The 23,961-nt window shown below is 54.3% G+C and overlaps 1 protein-coding gene and 1 long non-coding RNA gene across 3 annotated transcripts in view; both read left to right on the top strand.

Annotated features, from left to right (window-relative positions):
* The window catches only part of TMEM266 (transmembrane protein 266), a 127,194-nt gene that overhangs the window by 70,767 nt on the left and 32,466 nt on the right, over positions 1-23,961 (top strand). Inside the window, exons 4-6 of one of the 2 annotated variants that reach the window (XM_040257323.1) lie at positions 9,094-9,248; positions 12,082-12,155; positions 23,846-23,902. In XM_040257323.1, the coding sequence (XP_040113257.1) occupies positions 9,094-9,248; positions 12,082-12,155; positions 23,846-23,902 (286 nt within the window). The remainder of the gene's footprint in view (positions 1-9,093; positions 9,249-12,081; positions 12,156-23,845; positions 23,903-23,961) is intronic. The other variant, XM_040257324.1, reaches the window with a different exon arrangement.
* LOC120875503 lies at positions 534-2,729 on the top strand. The gene is made up of 2 exons (XR_005723973.1): positions 534-758; positions 2,507-2,729. It is a non-coding gene; the product is annotated as an uncharacterized LOC120875503 (long non-coding RNA).

The following is a 23,961-nucleotide window of genomic DNA, read 5'->3' as shown; positions in this document are numbered from 1 at the left end:
TAGGAAGCTGACCTCATCCAGGCAGCCCTGCCCGCAAAGCTTGGCACAAAGAAGACTCTTGGACTTTTGGCCAGTTCCTGAATTAAGGACTCAGGAGGTGAGAGAGTCTTGCGGCCACTTGGTCCAGCAGCACCCCACTCTCTCCCTTGCGTAGGCTTGAACCCGTGGCAGCCCTTCAGAGGTGTGTGGACAATGTCCCAAGTTCCCCAAGTAGCAAGTCGATGGTGTGTGTTGGTCACTGTGTTCCCAGACGAGGTTGATGGCTTGTCAAGTGGGGTAACAGCTCCTGGGCTGGGCTCTTGCCACCGCACCCTGCTGTCTTTCCCAGAGCTGGCATTTCCCAGGATGCAAGCTGTCTGAGATTCTGGAGCAAGCACATGTTAGCCTCCTGTGACCCCAGCTGCACGCCGCCCTCCACCCCCAGGTGGTGGAGCTACCCTTTAGCTCTGATTGCAGCACTGAAGCTGCTCCAGTGGCAGCTTCAGTTTCTTCAGTTCCCCCAAGGGCGGAGAGGGTCACCTCTCACATCCAGCCTGAGAGTCCCGCGACCACAGCGTGCCGTGCGCTTGCACTCCTGCGCGTGGGTGCAATGCGTGGCTCCTGCGATTGTGTGCAGGAGCGAAGGGGCTTGACAGAGCTCCTCCTGCTGCTCTGGTTCTCCCGTGAGAGTGACGAAGACGCACAAGTGTGTCCCTGTGCGTGCTGGACTGACGGTTCTCCTGAGAGGATGGTTGTCTCTGTGAACAAGTTCTTCACGTGTAGGCCCATTTCCCTTGTCTGCTTTCTCCTCTCCCTTCAGCTTTTCAGGGTGGTCTAGGACTAAGAGCTCGTTGCGGAGTCAGAATTAACTTGTAAGGCTGCAGATTCCATACAGATGAATGCCCTGAGTGCCCTCATGTGCTGAGCACCCAGTATAGTCCTGGCACTTAGCGGGCATGTGATGAACTATGTGCAGGGGGGAACGGTGTGGAAACTGCCCACGTTTAGATGACTGATCGCTTTTCTAATGTCCACACATCGAAATCAGAATAGATATGAATGGTGTAGTAAGCTTTACGTTATAGATTTTACATGTTATTTTTAATATTTTAGTATAACACTCCTGCAATAAAATAGCAGTTTTCCCATTTGGAAGCTTAGGAAACTAAGGCTCAAAGATAACACTCAGAGTTCAGGCAGTGGTGGGGCTGCAGTTAGTACCAAAAGCTAGACAGATGGAAAAGTCTGACTTTCCCCACTGTTTGTCAGCAGAGGGGGGAAAAAAATTTGAAGGAATTGTCGTCTAAAACTACTAGACGAGTTAACATTTGTAAAGTGCTCAGAGTGGCATACGTACATAGTAAATGCCTTATAAGTGTTTGTTAAATCAATACAAATAAAACCCAGGGCAATGCCAGAAGTTGGATTTTAAGTCAGCTTCGTGACTTTCTCTGACAGAAATTGAATCCTCTGGAGTGAATACAGTAAAGAAAAGTGGGGCCACTGGATGGTCTGCTGATGAAACCCCCACCAAGCCACCAGAGTCCAGCAACAGAGTATCTCAGGGCCTGGGGGGGGGCAGGGGCGGATCTCAGACTGCGCAGTCCCGGGCTTTAAACTTGCATCCCAGGTGTCCTTAGAAGACCTAGTAGTGAGATTCAGGGGTCCGTGCGCCCCTTGGAATGCTGTGCACCGCACACTGTTGTGGTTTGAGCATTGTTTGGGTGCAGGGCCGAGGTTTTCATGCCTCAGAGAGCTCTGCAGGCCAGAAGGTTCAGTGGTCTGGTCAAGTGAGCCTAAGGCTGGAGTTGAGGTGGGGAGGGGAGGGGAGGCCCAGCGCCTCAGACTTCACTAAGGCCTCAACTTCAACCCCTTTCTTTGGGGACTTGAGGGATGAAAATGCCCGCGCAGTAGGATATGCAGCCATCTGGTCTGGCCACTCACAGAGAAACAGGCTCTTCTCTGATCTTCCACCTCCTCCAGGGACACTAACTGTCCACAGCCTGTGAGCACCTGTTCAGATAGAGTGGGGGTCTCCACAGTCCCCATACCCTAGCCACTGCCCCTCCTCCATCGTGCATCCTCCCAGCTACACCAGCCCGGCAGCCACGCTGTGGATTGCCAGAGTGGGAGTAGCCAGACCCCCCAGGAGCAAACACAGCCCCTGCCATCCTGGCAGCACACAGCTCTGCTCTGCCCTTCAGAACAGGGCTGTTTTGGTGCCAGGCTTGGGAACACTGCTTGAGGGAGCAGTGACCTGGAGCCGCCTCCTTCTGGACCACTCACGTGGCCTGACCTCATATGAAGGTCCCATCAGAAACTTGCCAGAGTTCATTCTCACATTCTAAAAGTCATTCTCTCAAACTTTTATCAAGACACCTAAGTATATAAAGCAGAAGCAGTAAGGGCACTCCCCTCCCCTCCCACTCCAGGGTTTCTCTGAGCTCTCAGGAGTGACTGGTGGACCCTCACAGTAGGACACGCGCCTGCCTGCCAGGAGATGCCATCTGCTTGTTGGTATTTACAGACTTTGGCAGCCCAAGCCGGCCTCCTGGAGCTGTCCCCTCGCTGTCACTGCACCAAGATAGGAAATTGAGAGACGCCTGCCCTCTGGTGGTATTCCTGGGGATAACACCACCCTGAAAACCCACTCCAGGGCTTTGATGGACAGGACTGGATGCTCAAGAGATGGAGGAAAGTATCTTCTCTAATTAAAGAGTCAATGCTGATTTCCCTTTTGGCCCATGCAACTCCTTGAGTCATTATTTAATCACTCAGGAACATTATGAAGCTAGAAAGATTCTATTTTTCTGCTAAGACAGAGTCTCCTAGGAATGTCTGAATCATTTGAGTCTCAGAGGACATTTTATCAGCAGCTTGGGATTTCCAAACACTGGGGCAGCCAGGAAGTGCGCTGCTTCGGCCCAGCCTCCATCATGGAGGCGTGGGGCCCACGGTCCTGCTCTTCATGGAGCTGGAATCCCAGAGCCTGCTTGGAACTCTGGCTTCAGCCTTAGGTCTGGGCTAAGGAAGCCCTCGATGCCCCTGAACACACACACACTCAGTCTCAATGAGAGTCAGCGCTCCTTCTTGCTCCCTGGGGGGCCTGCCTGCTTCGCCATTTCCTCAGTGCTGGGTCCTGCGCCCATCCCCGGGGACCTGCTTGCCTTCACTGCCTCATCTCTTCTGTACCCAGCCTCCCCGGACCATGCCCTGACCATCTCCTGAGCTGCCCAGTGCCTCTTGCTAAATCCACCACAGTGGTTGTCCCCCGGATCACCCAGGATCTCATTGGAATGCAGACAGTGCTTCCATGGGTTATGGGGAGGCCCAAGAGTCTGCGTTTCTAACAAGCCCCAGGTGATGCTGCTGCTGGTGGTTCCCAGAGTCCACTGGGCATCGGAGACCAAAGACAGTGGTTCTCAAGTTCAACTGCACTTGGTGAAAGTGTTAGTTGCTCAATTGTGTCTCACTCTTTGCGACCCCATGGACTGTAGCCCACCAGGCTCCTCTGTCCATGGCATCCTTCAGGCAAGAATACTGGAGTGGGTTGCCACTCCCTTTTCCAGGGGATCTTCCAAGGAGATCAAAAATTACTGAGGCCTGAGTCCCACCCTAGAGGTTGTGTTTTGAATGATATGGTGTGTGGCCCAGGCACTGCAATGTTTTTAAGCTTTCTTAGTGGTCCTCGGACCAGCCAAGGTTGAGAACCATCGAGCTGGTTGTGGACTGCAGCCTTCCTGCCCCAGGCAGCCACTCCTCAGCAGCTACTGGATCCCTGGATGCTGTGCTTTCCTTGATGGGTGGTCTCCCTCCACCTGCTGCAGCTGAGTCCACCCCCATGTGTATTGCTCTGGGGTTCACATAGAGCGTGTGTGAATCGCATTTCTTGAACTTGTGCAAACAGAGGGGTCACAGGAAGTCACCTCCAGATGGACATGGTTGAGGGATGGTAGCTGAAGGCAGAGCAGGGCCGGGGGGACCCCTGGGCTGGTGCGGGAGTGGAAACACAGGACTGAGGCAGTCTTGGGCTCTGTTTGCAACTGCCCTGGGTTCTTGGGGGCTTCCCAAGGCGGCTCAGAAGGTAAAGAATCCACCTGCAATGCAGGAGACCTGGGTTCAATCCCTGGGTTGGGAAGATCCCCTGGAGAAGGGAATGGCAATCCACTCCAGTATTCTTGCCTGGAGAATTTCTTGGACAGAGGAGCCTGGTGGGCTATACAGTCCATGGGGTCGCAGAGTTGGACATAACAGAGTGACTAACACTTTCACTTGAGGTTCTTTAGGAACTGCATTGGTTGCCCCAAGGGCTGTGGGAATGCCTGCAGCACCCGCCCCGGGTGGGTTAGGTAAACTGCCCCCAGCCTAAAGTGGGAGCCCCACCTCCCCCACCCCCAGCCCAGCTCCCAGATCCTGCCCTTCTGGTGTTTACTCTGCCAGAGATTCCTTGGGAGTCCAATAGAATTTTACCACAAACAGTGCCTGTTTCCTGTACACGGCCACCGCGCCCTCAGATATGCACAGCCTCACTCCCTCCGGCTCTTGCTTACAATGGCAGTTTCTGGGCAAGGCCTACCCTGACCGCCTAGGTTGAAATGCCACCCTTCATGCCCCTCTTTTCCTCCACAGAACCCACCACCTTGTTGCACACCATCTAATTTCCTAACCTGTTTTAATGAATTAATTCCGTTTATCTACACTTCGGCTGCATTGGGTCTTCACCGCCGCACACCGGCTTTCTCTCGTGGTGGCGAGCAGGAGCTAGTCTCTAGTTCTGGTGCCCGGGCTTGTCACTGCGGAGGCTTCTCTTGTTGCCGAGCATGGGCTCTGGGGCACAGGCTCAGTAGTTGTGGCGCAGGGGTTTAGTTGCTCTGCGGCACGTGGGATCCTCCCGGGCCAGGGATCGAACCCGTGTCCCCTGCATTGGCAGGCGGATTCTTAACCACTGGACCACTGGGGAAATTCCTAATTTCCTCATTCGTGACATTTATGGTCTGACTCTCACCCACTGGAAGGGCAGCCCGAGAGCTGCTGCCTGTCTGGGTCACAGTGCCTGCCTAGGGTAGGGCACCTAGGGTGTCTGGCATGCACTTGACTTCTAGACCTTCCCCAGCCTGGTTCCTGAATCCTGCCCCCTAAGGGATGCCATGGTGCCAGGGCCAGGCCGGCATTGTCAGCTTCAAACTACACGTCCCCACTGAGTACTGACCACTTCCCAGTAACCAAACCTGGGTCTGCTTAGGAAGTTTTTCCAACCGCCCAAGAAAATAAAAAGCAACATCTTAACATTTGAAACGGCAACATAAAATGACTTTTCCCTCCCAGGGAGGCAGCTCAAGCTTGGAGTCTCCTTTTTAGAGGGAAAGACTGCTACTTGAAGAAGTACAGGAGCTACTTCTCAGGGTGGAAGGCTCGGGCTCTGAGGGGTATACCCATGCTTCCGGGATGCGCAGGCACGGAGGAGAACAGGTGCCCCCTGACCCTGTTGGGCGTACAGGCATGTCTTCCTCTGGTGCCCGGCGTGGCAGCAGCCCGGCAAATGGCCTTGGCAGCTGCCCTTTTTTATTCATCAGGTGGAAAGCGCTTGCCTCAGATTTCAGGTGACAGTGAAATGGCATCGGTTTAGGGGCCGCAGACGATTGGACTGGGTTTCAGGGAGGATGTGGAATTGGAGCTGGGTCTCCTCTGGGACCGGGCCGTGAAAGTGCTTGTGGCCTTGGGGAGGAGTGAACAGGAGGGCAGAGGGCGGCAGGAAGCTTCCAGAGGACGTGCTGAGGCAGCTGGCGCTGGGCGAGAACCGGGGTGAGAGGTGCAAAAAGATAACAGGGCCCCCGGAAGGGGGCTGGTGAGAAAAGAAGGCATGACTCCCTCAGCATGGACCAGGAGGAGAGGACGCCAGTCGGTGATGAGGGCCAAGGCTGCCTTAGAATTCAAAGGGTCTGACTTCCCTGGTGGTCCAGTGGCTGAGACTCTGAGCTCCTGATGCAGGGGGCCCTAGTTCGATCCCTGGTCAGGGAACTAGCTCCAACATCCTACAATGAAGAGTTCACATAGCACAAATAAAGATTCTACACCCCGCAACTAAGACCTGGTGCAGCAAAATAAATAATTTTTTTTTTAATCCAAAGGGATCTTTCATACACACAAAAGCATGCACCGCTGATAGCCCCTGTGGGCAGAGCCTTTAGGCTTCTCTGGGCCTCGGCCAGGTGGGACACGGCTGTCCCTCTGAGCTGGCTGCCCTAGTCCTTATTTCCTGATCTCCTGCACAGACGCACAGTCCTCCCAGTAGTGTCCCTCTCCTGGTCTTTCCTTCCCTGATGCTGGCTTCTCACCTGTTTCCCAGGGTTCCCATGCATCCCTCTGACTTACCCCAGCCACCCTCATCAGACCCGCCTTAAGCCCCCTCTGCTCTGAATTTAGGGCTGTCAGATTTAGCAGATAAGGTTACAGGGCACCCAGTTAAATTTGAGTTTTGGATAAACAATGAGTTGTGTTATTTTTTTAGTGTAAGCATGCAATGATTGCGCATGCCTGCTTGCTCGGTCACTTCAGTCGTGTTCGAGTCTATGACCCCATGGACTGTAGCCCACCAGGCTCCTCTGTCCATGGGATTCTCCAGGCAAGAATACTGGAGTGGGTAGCCATGCCCTCCCGCAGGGGGACTTCCCAACCCAGGGACTGAACCCGCTTCTGTTACGTCTCCTGTTTTAGGCAGGTGGATTCTTTACCACTAGCGCCGCCAGGCGGTTTCTTTTACCCGCTGAGCCACCTGGGAAGCCCAGTGCAGTGACTGGGACACACGTATAGTAGAAGATTGTTGATTGCTTATCCAAGATTTACCTGTTTATCCTGTACTTTCTCTGGCAACCCTCCTGAGGTCTGCGTGGTGTTGGTTTGAGGTTTATCCTGCAGCCTATTAGTCGTGGGCCGCCAATCACTTCTCGACCTTTCTGCTAAGATCCAGGGTTGTGGGCAGCCCTCGTGAACCTTCAGGAAGGTGGAGCGAGGTGGTTCTGCAGGGGACTTTGAAACCCGCCTTCAGTCTGGCCTCCAGTCCCTCTTGTCCCCAGTGAGAACCCTCCCTTCTACCTGGCAGCTCTCCTCACCCCTCACCCCAGCCACACTCTTGGCCGTGTGCTTGGGGGTCACATCAGTCACCCTCTGCCTGTCCATGGTGCCTCCCACCCTTCCCCATTACCTGATGGAATTCCCCTTCCTCTTCCTGGGACCAGCTTCTGAGGCTGGGGATTGAACCCCCAGTTTTTTCCCCTGGAGCCAAGGACACCTATCATTCCCATAGGTTTTGGAAAACATCCAAGAAAGATTTGAATAAGCCAGGTTTCCTTGAAGAGCCACGAGCTTTGCCCCACCTTCCCACAGCTGGGGCCTCCTTCGAGCCTTCCCTGTCTGGATTGTGAGGAAGAAATCTCCTTTTGGAAGCACCCACAGTATTCCTTTGGGGAGAAGGAAGCACGTCAAGGCAGGAGTCCCCCTCCAGCAACACCCTCAGGGTCTTTGAGGGAGGGTCCTGGCCGCTGTGCAGCAGGCTCCAGCCGGCTGCTCCCGCAGGACAGGAAAGACAGGGGTGATGGCCGAATCTTTGGGCCATCAGATAATTTATCATCATCATTACCACCACCATCATCACCACCATCACCATCGTCATCAGCTGCATGGTTCCTTCCAGGTCAGATACATTTTCTCGTTTAATTTTCAATGACCCTGGAGGTTAAGGGATTTTACATATGGGGAAGCAGAGGTCTAGAATGCCTTTGGCATGGCCCCAGGAGATGAAAGGTCAACCAGAAGCGAGAAGGCCCCAGCCACTGGTGCTCCAGGGCACCTAATTCCTCCTCGTCAAGGCAGGCAGGAGGGTCCAGCCCATAAATAACCTACCAAGGCAGTGAGTTTTGACCTCACCATCCCAAGACCTTCTTAGAGGCATCCCCTTATCAGCAGAGTCTTGTGTTCCTGAAGGCAGTGGATCAAGTGTGCTCAGAGACCTACCGGCTCTGATTCTCTGCCTTCTCTCCACATCCAGGCCTACTCAGGAAAGATTTCATCCTCGGTGGCCGCATGTCTGAGTATGTTCACGATCGTGTAGTCAAGGGTTTCCCAAAAGATGGTCCATGGACCACTAGTCCCTCCAGATGCTACATACAAAAGTGTCCCATGGGATAGTGCGCTTGGGAAACACTGATTCTGTAATTCCTTTTGGAGTCCGTTGGTGTATGATAGCGTATTAATGGCACTAAAATGTCCTGCAAAGAAAAATAATCCATTTAACCTTGATGCAAATTTTCCAAAACTTACCCAACCATGGAAACTTTTTCTTGAGTAACAACCATTAATGTTCTGTGGAATTAATGTTTCTTACAGTCTGCTTTGAGAAGCAAAGATCTACTTCAAATCTTTTCTTATATAACTGGGGAAAAAAAAAAAGAAAATTCTCTTATTAATTCACTGAGCACTTGTTAGAGGTGGTTTGAGGGTCTCCTAAATGTAGAATGTGTGCTCCATTCTGACACTGCACAGAAGTATAATAATAAAGTGAAAGTGTAAAAGTGTTAGTCACTCAGTTGTGTCCAACTCTTTGGACCCCATGGACTGTAGCCCGCCAGGCTCCTCTGTCCATGGGGATTCTCCGGGCAAGAATACTGGAGTAGGTTGCCAAGCCCTTCTCCAGGGGATCTTCCCAACCCAGGGATCAAACCCAGGTCTCATGCATGGCAGGCAGATTCTTTACCACTGAGCCACCAGGGAAGCCCTATAGTAATAAGTGTAATAATGATAATAATTCATGCAGTACTTATCACATAGCCAGCCTCTCCACCAACCTTTGTGATCTTCCGTCTTTACAACAAGGCTGTGAGATGTGGTTTTGTTCCCGTTTTAAAGATGAGGAGACTGGAGCTCAGGGAGATGCTGTGAGCAGCCCGGGTCAGCCTGTAAATGAAGCTGCATCTCTCAGTGAGATGTTTCTGCACAGTGCCCCATGAAGAGGGTGCGAGCTGGGGAGTGGGAGGTGGTGGGGGCGGGGACGGGGTCTGAGGGCAGGGCTGCAGTGGGCCCTCCCCCGCTCATGCCCCCTCCCCCACTCTTGTCCCGCAGGTCTACCTGGCTGAAGCCGTGCTGTGGGAAGAGGGCAGCCGTGTGGCAGGTATTTTTGCTCAGTGCGAGTGTCAACGGTTTCCTGGTAACCTGTGTAATACTGGTGGTGATTCTCCTGACTCTGGAACTTCTAATAGATATAAAGCTTCTCCAGTGTGAGTAGCAAGAAAGATACATATGCAAACACATATGATGTCAATATTCCATGTGCATCCATCAGGGGTCCCCAACCACCAGTGAGATCTGCCCCCGGCCCGACAGCAGTCCCCACCCCCTCACCCCCCGGCCCCATAGCTCATGGGGGTGACCACGGGGAAGAAAGCATCTGGCAGCCTCTCTCTCTGTCACCCCAGCATCGTTTGCTCCCCCCATCCAGCCACTCCCCCTCCCCAGCATGCCATGATCAGCAACTGATAAGATCCAAAACGTTGGGGACCCCTCTGTGCACCTTTTTTTTTTAATTGTTTCCATTTGGAATCTTCCAGATTGGGATTTTCCATAGCTTAGAGCTCCCACGTGTGGAGGTGTCTCACTTGGTAGTAGCCTATGATGACAGCAGCCACAGCGATGCTAGGATTCCTTATATTTTTAACCAGTTATAAGTTTGCAGGGTTACGTGTCTATAACGTGATCATTTTGAAAGCACTTCTCTGATCCTAATAGCAACCCTGGGAGACAGGCAAGACAGCTGTTACCCCTTTCTATGGATATGGGAATGAAGCTTGGGAGAAGTTAGACTCCCCTTGGTGAGAGGTATTGGAGCTGGGATGTCGAGCCAGCACGCCAGTTTTCTTCCTCACCCTGGTCCTGTTGGTGTCTGTCCTGCTTTGATGGGAGCCTGATGCACGTGGTGGCTGCTGGCCTGCTGGCCTCTTCTGTCCTTCCAGGTGCCCTTGGCAGCACAACCATCAGAGCAGAGGGTCCTCTTCCTGCCCCTAGCCCCTTGTAGATCCCTTTTGGTGTACCAGCACGAAGGGCCAAGGGCCTTGACTCTTGGCTTTGGGTGAGTGAGTGCTCTTTGGATCCCCAGAGGTCCCCTAGTCAGAGGATGGTTCATTCAAATGCAAATAAAAAAAGAAATGAACTTGTTGGCCCTCTGAGAGATTTCCTTCCCATCCATTGGCAAAATCCAGGACTATTGATCCAGCCACCCCCAGACCTGTTCTGTCATCTTAGACTTGTTTTCTCAGTTGCCCCCAGGTCCTTTACTGGAGTTTCTGCACTCAGGGTCCATCAGAGCTCCTGCCAACCTGTTAGCCTTCCCTCCTCTCCAAGAGGGCGGTGGAGAGTACAGAGTTGCTTTTGTCTGATGAGCCTCCTTGGCTTTGTACATCTGGTGGCCCCTTGGTTCTAATCACCGTATCTTCCAGCAGAAAGTAACCAGCGCTGATTTTACACTCAGCCTGTCTTCAATTATACTGTGTTGTCTGTTTTCCCTCCCACTCATCCCTCCATCTGCTTTTTATGAGGTCTGACCATAACAGAGTCTTTCTTTCCCTGTTGTGGGTTATACCCAGGGCCCTTGGCCGCTCAGGCATTGGGTAGGACTGAGAACACGGCCGACACTGGAATTTTGCTTAAAATTATGTATCCAGGAGATTGATTTTGGTGGGAGATCCAATAGCAGCTCATAAAAGGCATCTTAAATTCCATAAAATGCACAGTCAGAGATTTATTGCTCTTCTAAAGCGAACCGTAAAAGAAGGCCCAGGAATTCATTTGAGAAATAATGGGGAGAGATTTTATGTTTCCAGAATCATCTGGAGGTCCCTTCAGAATCATGCAGGCCTCAGCCTCCCAGTTCCCACTCATCTTCATGTTACCCACAGTGGGGCAGGCCTTGCCTTCTGAGGCTCGTATTGGCCTCAAGCAAGGGGCCCCAAAGTCTCCCACCTGGAACCTGGCATTGCAGCTTTCTGACCCTGGACGTGGTCCAGGACTTCGTTTCCACCTGCCCCCTAGGGCAGGCCCATCTCAGACTTTTGGGGATGCTGTGGGTTCCTCTCTTTGGCCAGCCTGCCCCACTGATGGCTCAGGGCATTTTTCCTGGGCTCCCAGGGGAGCTGAGCTACGTGCTGAGCAGGCCTGGCCAGAGCGCAGTAGGGAAGCGTGCTCCCAGCAGCATTCCTGCGCCTTGTTTCAGCCCTGCCATGCCACTCGAGGTCACCCACTGCTACCACTGTCTCTTTGGGGCTGGCCCTCTGAGCGGCATCCCCTTCTGCCCTCTCTCTGTCAAAGCCCACCTGCCCTTGTCCTGGGCCCCAGCACCCTACTGTTAGCCTCAGGGCTCCTATATTGTGAGCCCAGGGGTGGTGCCTTAGTGCCAAGGGCTGTCTGGTGGATGGTGGGGTGGGAGTTTCAGTGGCTGCTGGCACTCCCTGCTCACGCTCTGGAGGCGGGAAGCTGTGCCGCTTTCAGGAGGCTGACATCCCCTCCCCACCCCCAGCTCCCTCTGCCAGTCCCAGCTCCAGTCTTCTCCCCAGAATACCCTGGCTAACATCTCAGCCACTCAGAATTTTCGGAATGAGAAGTCAAAGGAAGCTTGCCTTAAATCCCACTCACAGCGCACAGTGCTTTGGGGGTCAGTTATGGTGGGGATTTCTGAAAGCTCATCTAGATCTGACCAAAGCTGCCTCCCCTGGTCCAAGAGCCCTGGATGTCTCTGTAAGCCCCCTCTGGAAGGCTCCTTTCTGGGCACCAAGCCCACAGCGGCTGGTGGGACCGAGCTGGAACTCAGAGGTAGCCTGTGGGGAGATGGAGGCAGCCTCTCGAATAGAAGGAAAAACAGCATCACAGACCCACCCACCTCCCTCCACCTCTGTTGCAGACAGCCCTTAAAGCTCCCTCACATTCTCTGGCCCGATTGCTTCCTAATCCAAATGCTCACTCTCCAGGCTCCTGGAGGCCTGCCTCCAGGCCACGAAGCCCGCTTTGCTGATGGGCCTCATTCCTTGCTCCTAAAATTGACCCCCGTTACTGTGCTTGCAGTTTCCAGTGCGTTCCAGTTTGCCGGCGTGATACACTGGATCAGCCTGGTCATCCTCTCGGTGTTCTTCTCAGAGGTGGGTTGAGACTTGGGCCCTGTGACCATCTCTTTAGGGCAACTCCTGTCCCAGGGAGATGAAGCTTTAGTCTCTTGGCCCTCGAAGCTGCAAAGAGGGAGACACAATACGGGGAGCGAAGTTGTGTGCTAGGCCTCGCCGGGTGGCCCGGGTGGTGAGCAGGTGTCGTCCAGGTAAGGGGCGGATGGTGACCTCTGTGAAGGTGAGGCTGAGTGGGAGGCAGTTGAGAGAGAGCAGATGGTTCATGCAGCTGGTGAGGAGCAGGCAGAGGCTGGGCCAAAGCCCAGGGGCCTGGAGTGGGGAGCCCGTGGCTGTGGTCCTGGGTGAACAGGGGTCCAAGGCTCAGGAGGCAGAGAGTTGGAGTCACGGGCCAGGCAGTGGACTTGACCCAGGTTTTCAGGGGGCACAGGGTCTGGCTCGACTGAGTTGTAACCCTCCTGTGGGAGCAAAGAGGCATGTGTCTGGCGTCAGGGAGCACAGATGCCCTTTGCCATTGCTAGAGTCAGCTGATAAAGCCCCAGCCCATATCTCTGTTTGTGAGATAAGAGGGAAAAATCACGTGGAAGTCCAAGCCCTGGGTTTTGACGGGAGCTGAGAGCCTTGAGTGCATCTGAAATGCATAGGAACCAGGGTCTCGGCCCAGTTCCGCTGCCTTGATGGAAGGGTGAGTGGCCAGTCCTCTGAGCGGCTCCAGGCCTGTCACAGTGACCCCTGCCTGCATTTCGGAGCATTGACTTGGGGCTGTTCCTGGCAGGGCCTGCAGGGGAGGCTGAGAAGACTGGGCCTCCTCCTGTGGGCGGCGGGTCTTTATAGAACTAGAGAGTTTTGTGTGGCAGCCCTGTTCTTCCTAACAGAAGATGGGCCCGAGTCAGCTGGCCGCTGGCCGGCTCCGTGTGCCCTCACCCCGCACTGCCACAGGTCCAGATTACCCCGGGCAGAGTCCCACTGGGGCCTCTCAATGTGGTCAGGAGGCATGGGGAGGAAGTCAGAAAGGAATACGGTGCAGAGCCTGTTGGGGAGGTGTGTAGGCTTGTGCACACACACACATGTGCGCACATGTACACACACAGCTCACACCAGCTCAGAAGCAGAGGGGACTCTGAGTCCCAGAGCACAGCAGGGCCTCAAAGGTAGGAAGGGTGCTCTGGGAGAGCAGTGATGTGGGTGGAGGGATGCAAGTAGAGAGTGTTTTGTGATGTGATCAGGGAATCCGGGAAGTCAGGCACCCGGGATCCTCTCGTGCCCGGGGCTCTCGGTGGGCCAGCTCTGACACTGGCTAGTGGCATGCACTCTTTCTCACAGACTCAGGGGAGGCCCAGGCCCCGTAGGCCTGGAGTCCAGAATCCTCAGCCTGGGCGTGGGGTGTGCTGGGCTGGGCAGCAGGCATTCCACACCCGGAACATTCTCTTCCCGGGCCTCGGCTCCTGCAGCCCACGAAGTTGGCCAGTGAGCCTGGGCTCAGGCTGAGGGGGCAGACCCAACACTCCCCGTCCTGGGAGGTGTCCCCACCAACTCACCAAGGTCATCGCCCCAGAGATGCTTCGGCTCCTAGATAGTGCCTGTTCCCCGGCCTGCTGCCCCTTGGAGGGTCCTTGTCTCCGGCCGGGGGGCCCCCTTGTCTCCGCTCACCGGGGCTCCCTCCCACACATACACGGGCCGTGGCCAGATGTCTGCTTGATGCAGAAGCCTTGGAAAATGTGCCATGTGTCTGTGGCTGCCAACAAAAATGTTTAATCAGTTGCTGCGGTTCTTCCATCTATCCCTCCGCTTTGGTTTTATTGGGTTCACAGAATTTATTACCCAGCGTTAATTTGGCATTCCCTTCCTGTCACTGCTAGAGACGAGCCACCTGAAACAGACAAGCCCCTGTGTAGAGGCATCATGGCTTTAGACCCTCACCCGCCCCCCGCCCTGCCTCCACACCATGGAAGGGGGCTGGGCTTCCCACAGGCTCAGCAGGGAGATGGATAACAGGAAAGTAAGGAGACCTGCCTTCCCCAGCATAGCCACCCCCTCATGAGGGGCAGCCCAGCTCGAGAGCCTGGGTGTCCCCGGAGCTCCCAGGAGAACCTAGCATCCGAAGAGGTTAGAGCCGTCCCACAGAGCCGGGGCCCCAGCCCCAGGCTGTGGACCGGTGCTGACCCAGGTGAGGCCTGTTAGGAACCAAGCAGAGGGCAAGGGAGCGAAGCTTCATCTGTGTTCCCATCCCTCCCCATGGCTCAGGCTCACGTTAATTACCACGCATGCCCCCTGCCCATCTGAGGAAAACTTGTCTTCCACAAAACCAGTCCCTGGTGCCAAAAAGCTTGGGGACCGTTGCCACAGAAGCCCCCACCCCCTACTCCCCGAAGGGTTGAAAGTGTGTGAAGGTGTTTGTGCTTCTCACGGTGACAGGGGCACCTCTAGCAGGAGTCAACTGTCCCTCCACCGTGGAGCAGGCTTGCAGATTTGCCTGCTGAAAATGCCAAAAGCGTCCCTTTAAAACCATGCAGATGAGGACCGCAGCCCAGGGTCACGTAGCCGGTTTCCACCAAAATGGGGCCCAAGGCTCCGGACTCTTGTCTGGGGTGTCGCTGCTGCATGCCCCTTCCCTGCCCACCCCCCTTGGCCCTGGTGCACGCAGGCGGGGAGCAGACTAAGAATCTGAGGGAAAGGTCTGGGCCAGCAACTGAGAAAGAGAAGGCCCAACCCTGTGAAACCTCTGACCACAGACCCAGCACCCCCCCTCGCCTAGGGAGAAGCCAGTGCCGCCCCTTCAGGGCTGGCCCTTGTCCTTCTGGGGAGCGTCCAGGGCCATGGCCGCCGGCCGGGGGTGGGTGTGGAGTCCAGGAAGGTCCCACCCAAAGGGCTCCTGGGGCCAGGCGGCCGGTCACCTAGTCCTGAGCCACGTCCCACCCCACCTCTCAGCTGAGCTTGAGGACAGTCCCCAAGTCGGGCAGGACATTTTGTGAGTTAGGAAACTGAGGCTGTGGGGGAGCAGAAAGCTGCCAGGCCTTCAGGAAGATGGGCGGCACGGATGCAGGCCTCTGGGTGGGTGTGTGAACGCCAGCCCGTCCTTGCCCATCTCAGAGCTCTGGGGGCTGCTCCAGGGAAGATGCCCCAGAGCACAGAGCTAAGTCTGAAGAGAAGTATGGGGCTGCTTTGGGCTTAGTGTGAGACATCAATTTTTAAAATCAATTAATTAAATTTAATTGGAGAATTAATTACTTTACAATATTGTGATGGTTTTTGCCATACATCCACATGGATCAGCCACAGGTATACATCTGTCCCCCCATCCTGAATCCCCCCTCCCCACTGCCTCCCCACCTTATCCCCCTGGGTTTTCCCAGAGCACTGGTTTTGGGTATCCTCCATGATGAAGCATCATGCATTGAACTTGCACTGGTCATCTCTTTTACATATGGTAATTCAGTTTGAGGAACTGACATCTATTCAAACAGGCCAAGCTCTTCAGCAGCAAGGCAGATGCTTCTCAGTGTAGTGAGAGTAGGCGCCCCACACTCAGTCAGGCCAGGCAGGGTCCCTGCAGGGGCACGAGGTGAATGTGGATGCCTGGGCAGCTTCCTGGGCCGTGTCAGGCAGGGTCATCCCGCTTCCTCCTGCTTCTATGGGGCCCTGCAGCACTGAGATGGGGCAGAGCCTTCTGAATCCAGATGGACAGTTGTGCAAACTGTGTTTCCAAACCGCCCTTGGCTGAGATCAGGCCCAGTGGTCACTTGCAACTGGGGAGGCCAGCTGCTTCTCTTCCTGAGACTCCATGAGGCCTGGGGGCCCAGCCAGGCTGGGTCACCCTGCAGCAGGGCCTGTGTGCAGGTCATGGGGTGTTGGCCCTGTTCCCTAGCCAGGGTGGAGATGCAAAGAGGCCCAGCTCCTTTTCCTGGAAGAGGGGAAAGCTAGCCCACGGCTGACCTTGTAGATGGGAGCCTCAAGGCAGGGGCAGCAGCTGCTGCTTCTTCCTTCTGTTTATTGTTATTAGGATTCTATTGAGGTGAAAGTCACAAAACAGAGCCTTTTATTTTTATCAATTGATTCTTGGCTGTGATGGGTCTTTGTTGCTGCATGGAGGCTTTCTCTAATCATGGCAAGAGGGGTGTTACTCTTCATTGCGGTGTGCGGGCTACTCATCGAGGTGGCTCCTCTTGCTGTAGAGCGCAGGCTCTGGAGTGTGCAGGCTTAGTAGCTGTGGCACAGGGGCTTAGCTGCTCAGAGGCATGTGGGATCATCCCAGACCAGGGATCGAACCTGTGTCCCCTGCATTGGCAGGCAGATTCTTAACCACTGGACCACCAGGGAAGTCCCGACATAACAGCCTTTTAAAGGTTCAGTGGCCTTTAGCACCCAGTGCTGTGTAACCATCGCCCCTTCCTAGTTCTAAAGCATTTTCATCACCCACAAAGGAAACGCTGTCCCCACCAAGTGGCCAGTCCCCCACTCCCCCTTTCCTGCAGCCCCTGCCAACCACACCAGTCTGCTTTCCTATTCTATGAACTTAACTATTCTGGATATTTCATGAAAGTGGAAATATTCAATATATGACTTTTTGTGTCTGGCTCTCTCACGCAGCATGTTTTCAAGTTCATTCACATGGAGTGTGGTTCGGTGCCTGGGTCCTTTTCATGTCTCAGCACTCTTCCCTTGTATGGGTAGACCATACTTGGTGTATCCACACATCAGTTGATCAAGGTTTCTTTTAACTTTGGCTGTTAGAGCAGAGAGAGCAGATCCTTCCTCCTTTTGCTTTCTTTGGCCCTTCGGTGGATTGAAAAGAATGAGACTCACTCACGTTGGGGAGGGCAGTCTGCTTTTACTCAAGTCTCCTGGTTCAAATGATAATCTCATCAGAAACACCCTCCTAGACACACCCCAAAATGATGTCTGGCCAGACATCGGAATACCTGTGGCCCAGCCAAGATGACCCGTAAAATTAATCTCCCAGTGCCTGACAGAGCCTGGCACAGAGGTGCACGCGTGCTAAGTCGCTTCAGTTGTGTCTAACTCTGTGATCCTATGGACTGTAGTCCACCAGGCTCCTCTGTCTGTTGGATTCTCCAGGCAAGACCACTGGGAGTGGGTAGCTATTTCCTTCTCCAGGGGATCTTCCCAACCCAGGGATCAAACCTGCATCTTTCAAGTCTCCTGCATTGGCAGGCAGGTTCTTTGCCACTAGTGCCACCTGGGAAGCACAGAGGAGGCACCTGAAAAGTGGAAGCTCTCACTTATTCATCTGGCTCCTACTTTTGAGTGACTCTGTGCCAGGTGCTGGTTCTGTAGGTGGTGCTGGGCATGAGGATTCTGCCCTGATAATCAAGACACAGGCCCAGTTCAGGGGTTTACCGTCTATTGGGAAGGAGCCAAGCAGACGTGTATAATGGGAACAAGAAAGTGAGCTTAAATCTCCCACTGCAGTCAGTGGGAGACCTCAGAGGGGCTGCAAGCTGCTGCTGGATGTGTGAGCTCCCAGGTGGGGGTGGGCATGGAGGGCCTTCAGGCAGTGGTCACAGAGTGAACAAGGGACCAAGAAAGAGTGACCACAGCATGTTGGGGTGTTGTCTGTGGCAGGGGAGGTGGTGAGAGATGTCCTGGGGACCAGGCCAGGTCACGAGGTCCTTTCCAGGTCTTGCTCAAGAATGGGACATCTTGTTCAGGAGTAGGGTGGCTTGCTCAGGATCGGGGCATCGTGTTCAGAGTGGGGAGGAGGCTCCAAGCAGGAGAGGGAAGTGATGAAATTGGCCTTTTAGAGAAATTGCCCAGGTAAGGCAGGGAGGAGTGGGTGTTGGAAGTGGGAGGAGGACTGGAGTTTGGGGACTATTGGTTCAGCTTCGGGGTTAAAGGTTTGACCCAGAGCAGTGGAAGCAGGACGGAGGAAGGAACAAGCTGGACGGAGTTGAAGGAGCTAAACTGCAGGATGTGGGGACTGGCCAGGATCGAGGGGAGCATGTGGGCAAGAGAGGGGCCAAGCATGACTTGGAGGGGGAGGGGGACAGGATGTGGGGACTGGCCAGCATCAAGGGGAGCATGTGAGCAAGAGAGGGGCCAAGCATGACTTGGAGGGGGAGGGGGACTGGTCTCCTAAGAGGGGATGGGGATCCCCTTCACTAAGCCCAGAAACTGCTGCAGGAAGTGGGGGAGCGGCGAGTGGAGGGAGGGAGGCCTCAAGGTGTCCGGTGGGAGTTGAAGCCAAGGGTGCAGTCATCTGGGGACCAGGAAGCATGAGAGGAGAAATGGAGCCCAGGGAAACAATTTGAGGATGGAAAGCTGACTGAGAAGATGTAGCCAGGAGGTGGGAGGAGAATCCAGAGGGGTTGGGACCCTGGAAACCAAAGAAGGAAGGAAGGGAACCAACCAAGGAAGCCAGGGGTGCACCCCCAAGCTGCTGAGGAGTCAGCACTAATTACCAAGTGCGAGCAGTTTTGGTGGGGGCCGGCGTCAGGTTGCAGTGGGTTTAGTGGAGACACCTCTTCAGAAACTTGGGAGAAGAGACAGGGGGGTTGGCTTAAGGGAGACTTGGGGTCAGTGAGAGATGTTTCAGGACCGAGGAAGTGGAGATGTTCATATGCTGAGAGGGAGTTCTAGAACAAACTCTGCTTGTCTTGTGGATTTCAGGCTCTCCTACCCATGCCTAGCACAGTAGCCCCCCACCTCCCGCAGCCCGCCGCACCATGAGCACACAGCCGGGTCATGTAGGGGCTTAATGTCCTGCCCTTGGTCATGTGGCCGCCAGCATGCTCTATCCTGCCGGCCTTGAACCCATTCTTTTAAGGTAGCTGGGAACCACCTGGGGAAATGGAGCCAGTGCAGCCAGTGCGCCTGCTGGCTACGGTGTCTGGTGCGGGGTCACCTCTGGACCCCGAGGGCGGAGGCTGCCCAGGGAGCGGGCAGATTCCCGTCACCACCTGGACCCCCGCCCATTTGGAAGACCTGAGGGTGAAGCGGGGAAGTGCTCCTGTTTTATCAACGCCTAACTCCAGGGGGCGCGCTTGTGCTGCCCTGCGGTCACCCCTGAAAGGTTTCTCACCCGATAAACCTTTCTTCTGCGAACAAGTTGAAGACTGCTTTCAGCTCCCATTTCCTAAGCTCTCCTTGTAGCTGGATCCCGGGCAGTGTGCCTAGCTCTTGCTGCTCTAGTTTAAAAGGGGGCTTGCAGGGGAGGGAGCCTGCAGCCATCTTGGCAGCGAAAACTTGCCCAGGGGTAGGTAGGCTTCTTGAGGAAGCACCAGGGGTCGGCCCCCAGCGGCCTGGTGCCCACCAGGGGTATTCCTTAGGCCAGGCGGCTCCCCAGAGAGCCCGCCGCACTCCCCAAACCCACCAGCTGCAGTGTTGCAGGGGCACAGGCTCAGGGCGAGATGCATGCTGCTTCCTTCTTCCTGGCTGGTAGGCCCAGCTTTGGGGATGGGTCTGTGGGGGGCAAGGGTGCCAGCCCCGACTCTGCTCACCAATCAATGAGCCAGGGAATCTCTCTGCCTGGAGTAGGGGTTGTTGTTGTTGTTCAGTCGCTAAGTCATGTCCGACTCTTTGCAGGTGCCACGGTCAGGTCTTCCCACCCACCCTCATGCTCCCTGAAGCCTGAGCCCCGTCCCTGGGGAGAAGGGAGGGGCGTCCCTCCTGAGAGCAGAGCTTCCCAAGGGAAAAGATGAGGGCCCTGGGGTAGGAAGGAAGAGGGGCCTGGGAGCCAGAAGGCTTACCTGCCCCTCTCAGCCTCAGTTTCTGTATCTGTAAAATGGCAGAAGACCTTGGCTTATAGTAAACGATAAATGGGGACGTCCTGACGGTTTTGCCAAGCCTGTCTTGAACGTCAGAGCAACCTCATCTCTGGAAGGTGAGACTGGAATGAAGGAGACTGAAAACTTAGTCCCAGGAGGGACAGAGGCAGCTGGAATTGAGGGTACAGGTCCCTCAGTTCCTCCCTGCCTTAAAGACCTTTGCAGCGCTTGGGGGCAGGATCACAAGACTGAGGGTCTTAGAGTGGGGGGTGGGTGGCTTCGGCCAATGTCCCATGGTTAGTAAGGGTTAGTCAGAACCAGAAAGGGGCCCTGACCTTTGATTCCTAGTCGAACTCTCTTCTTGTTGCGTCTGGGCATGTGGCCTCCCTGGTTTCACCCAGGGCATTGTTACCTCATACATCCCTGCTATTCTTTTGGGACCCCAGGGGAGTTTGTTTAAAAGGCAAATTCCTGGGCCCTTCACCCAGAGGTCCTGACATCCTGGATCTCCATGAGAGTCCAGGAATCTTCATTTTAAACAAAACCCCAGGACTGATGCTGAAGTTAAAGCTCCAGTACTTTGGCCACCTGATGTAAAGAGCCGACTCATTGGAAAAGAACCTGGTGCTGGGAAAGAGTGAGGGCAGGAGGAGAAGGGGGCAACAGAGCGTGAGATGGTTAGATAGCATCTTTGACTCACTGGACATAAGTCTGAGCAAACTCCGGGAGATAGTGAAGCACAGGGAAGTCTGGCGAGCTGCAGTCCACGGGGTCATAAAGAGTCAGACAGGACTTAGCAACTGAACAACAAATAACAACCCAGATGTTGCTGAAGCAGGGGGTCCTTGCCAGCACTTTGAGGAACACTAGCTATCAATGGGTTAGTCGACTGGGGTGACACCCATGGTGGGGGCTGTGAGGTGGGAGGGCAGCATGGCTTGATACCTGCAAAGAAAAGCCCCTGGGTGGGGGGTTTCAGAGCTGCGTTCTCATTCCAGCTTTGACCCTGACTCAGAGCCACCAGTTCCAGGCCATTTCCCCACAGCTGCTTTTAGCTGTTCTGTTTCCATGGGCTGGGCTAGAAAGAAAAGGCTCCCTCGGTTGGCAGGGAGGGTGGGGGTCTATGTGGATGGACCAGCAAGGAAGGCAGGCGGGAGGCAGGCGCTTCTGCTGTCCTGCTTGCCTTCCTGGCACCACTTTGGCCCAGGAGCTCACCAAGCCTCCATCCCTTCCTAGACCACAGAGGCTGCATGTATGCTGCCTGCCCCTCCCCTCTGCAGGTTCCTGGCTGAGTCTCAGCCTGGCCAGCTCCCTTCCTCCTCCACCTCCTCCCCCTCACTCCCCATCCTGGGCCACTGACTTTTCAGTAAGTGCTGCTTTGTTTATAAAGAAGCAGGATGATTCCCTTTTAATGAGGTTCTGAGAGTAGTCAAACCGAGAAGGGAAAGTGGAATAGTGGTTTCCAGGGGCTGCAGGAGGGGGGAGACGGGGAATTAGTATGTAATGGGCACAAGAGTTTCAGTTTGGGGAGATGAAAAAGTTCCGGAGGTGGATGATGGTGAAGGTTGCACAATAATGTGAATGTACTTTATGCCACAGAGTCTAAAGTGTGTGTGTGTGTGTGTGTGTGTGTATTTTACCACAATCTCAAAAGGAGCGGCAGAAGGAGGAATCATATTTGGACCAGACCCTGTTCCCCTCTGTGCTAGCCAGGACTTTCTGCTTTGGGAGCCTCAGAATTGTGTGTTTGGGGTGGATGTGGCTGGTGTATTCTTTCAGAGGAGACAAATGCTGAGTTTCAAAGTCAGCCCAATTCGAGGGCGTGAACAACAGAAGACACTGGGACAGTCTGGTGTTCTCATGCAGCCTGAGTACACAACGCAGAGTCAACGACCTCTGGGTCCAGATACTGACTCACTGCCCAATGCCTGAGTGACTTTGGGCAGCTTTCTTAACCTCTCTGAGCATCAGCTTCCCCTTCTGTAAAGTAGGAGTCACGTGTGAAGAGGGCCAGCCCAGGATTTGCAACCTACTGATACATCCCAGATGGCAAATGTTAGTCTCATACAGAACTGGAAAATGTGTATCTTCTAACCCATCTCTCCAGCGGAAGAGGAAACAGGCCCAGAGAGGGGATTTGACTTGTCCATGGCCACACAGCCAGCCCATTACTGAGCTGTGACCTCAAGATACCAGACCACCAACCCAGTTCCCTCTGCACCCACTCAGAGCTGCGGTGCACTTAAGTGAGAGATCGGGGAACCGCGTGGAAGGGACATCAGGCTATGTGTGTCCCTCTGTGTTCTCTAACATGGTGACATAACAGGCCGCCACCAGCATCCCTCCTTGTCATCCCCTCATGGAAATCGGGACAGTCCTTCATGAGAAAGGGGTAAACTTTAGCAGCCAGTCATTTTTGTGGCCTAAGTATACATGGAGATCCTTAGGCTTTCTACAGCTTTTGCCAAGTTCAGGTGGCTGACCTTGTATTGGGTTGGCAAAAAAAAAAAAAAATTCGAGTGGGTTTTCTGAACAAACTTTTTGGCCAACCCAATCCTATAGGCGTGTGGGAGAACAGACCCCACCTGGAGGGAATTGCCGTGAACTTCTCACCTTGGTTCAGGGAAGGACCTAAGACAGTTATACCAGGGTCATACAAGACCAGGTTCTAAGTATCTTCTTTGGAGAAAAAGGTATTCTTGGTGAGGAAACCACCCCAGAAGGCAGAGGCATTGAAATGAGTTATGGAGGGTTTTAAGGAATCAGTCAGTCATGCATTTATTCATCACTCAGGTGGGTATCACTCAGTGTCACTCTATGCCAGAGACTGGGATAAAGGAGAGAAATCAGACAATGTCTCCTCCTCCTTAATTGGGGCATCAGGCAGGCAGTCACCACAAGGTAAGATGAAGTGCTGGGGGAGGGGAGAGCAGCGATTGATGTTTCCGAGGACTATAGGGACACCCAGGAAAGAGGCACCAAGCCTGGGCAAGGTAGAGGCGCTTCAGGGAGGTGATGTTTGAGTGGTTGGGAAGATTCCCTGGAGAAGGGAAAGGCTACCCACTCCAGTATTCTGGCCTGGAGAATTCCGTGGACTCTATAGTCCATGGGGTGTCAAAGAGTCAGACAGGACTGAGCAACTTTCACTTCCAGAAGGAGAAGAAAGCCTTTAGAAGTAGAGAAAGGGAAAGAGGCCCTGCTGGTTAGCACACAGGCCAAGATGCTCTAACAAGAAAACCAAAAACACAGGGGCTTAAACAAGATGGGATTCATTTCTCTCTCATGGAAGGACAGGTGGGACCAGCTGTTTAGGCTCACGTGGTGATGTGGGGCTGGTGGGGACCCAGCAGTGCCTAATTGAACACACCTCCCCACCACACCGACATGCCCACATTCTAGTCTTTGGGAAGAAGAGGAGGAAGAGACTAATCCCTTAAAGCTCACAACTGAGAGCTGCTCTGCTCATAAGCCATTGGCCAGAACTTGCTCACTTGGCCGCTCCAGATGCAAGGAAGGCTGGGAAATGTAGTCTTTCTGGGTGGCCATACTGAAATTCCAATTACTGTGTAAGAAGAGAAGAGAGATTGGGGGTGGGGGAGCAGCCTTTGCTACATGAGAAGACAAGGTAAAGGAGAAAGAATTGCATGCTTGTAGGTTTTCAAGAGCTTTGTGTCATGACAGGAGTGCAAGAGATGACTGGAGAGGGAGGCAGAGTTCTGAGTGTCCATTCCAAGGATTCAGAGTGTATCTGTGTTCAGTGGGTGCACTGAGGGTGCTGAGCCAGGGGCTGGCGCCAGTGCCAATGCAGACCTGAGCTGCGGCATTCAAGGCAGGGCTGGGGAGGGCACACGAACCGAGATACCCTTAGGGGAAGACTCTTCCCAAGGAAGCAGAGCCTTGGACTCTCAGCTCTGGGGTCTTCTCTGCTGGTGGAAGCAGGTAGGAAGAGCAGTAACCACGCCCTCTTTTCTCACTTCCTCTCCCCAGACTGTTCTTCGGATTGTGGTGCTCGGGATCTGGGATTACATTGAAAACAAGATAGAGGTAAAGACCGTATCCCTCGCACCCCCGAGCCAGCCATCCTGGAAGCTGGAGTGTCCCTC

Source organism: Oryx dammah, unplaced genomic scaffold (genome assembly GCF_014754425.2).
Source record: "Oryx dammah isolate SB20612 unplaced genomic scaffold, SCBI_Odam_1.1 HiC_scaffold_16, whole genome shotgun sequence".
NCBI lineage: Eukaryota > Metazoa > Chordata > Mammalia > Artiodactyla > Bovidae > Oryx > Oryx dammah.
Note: the sequence above shows the minus strand (reverse complement) of the source record. Positions and strands in the feature narration are given on the sequence as shown.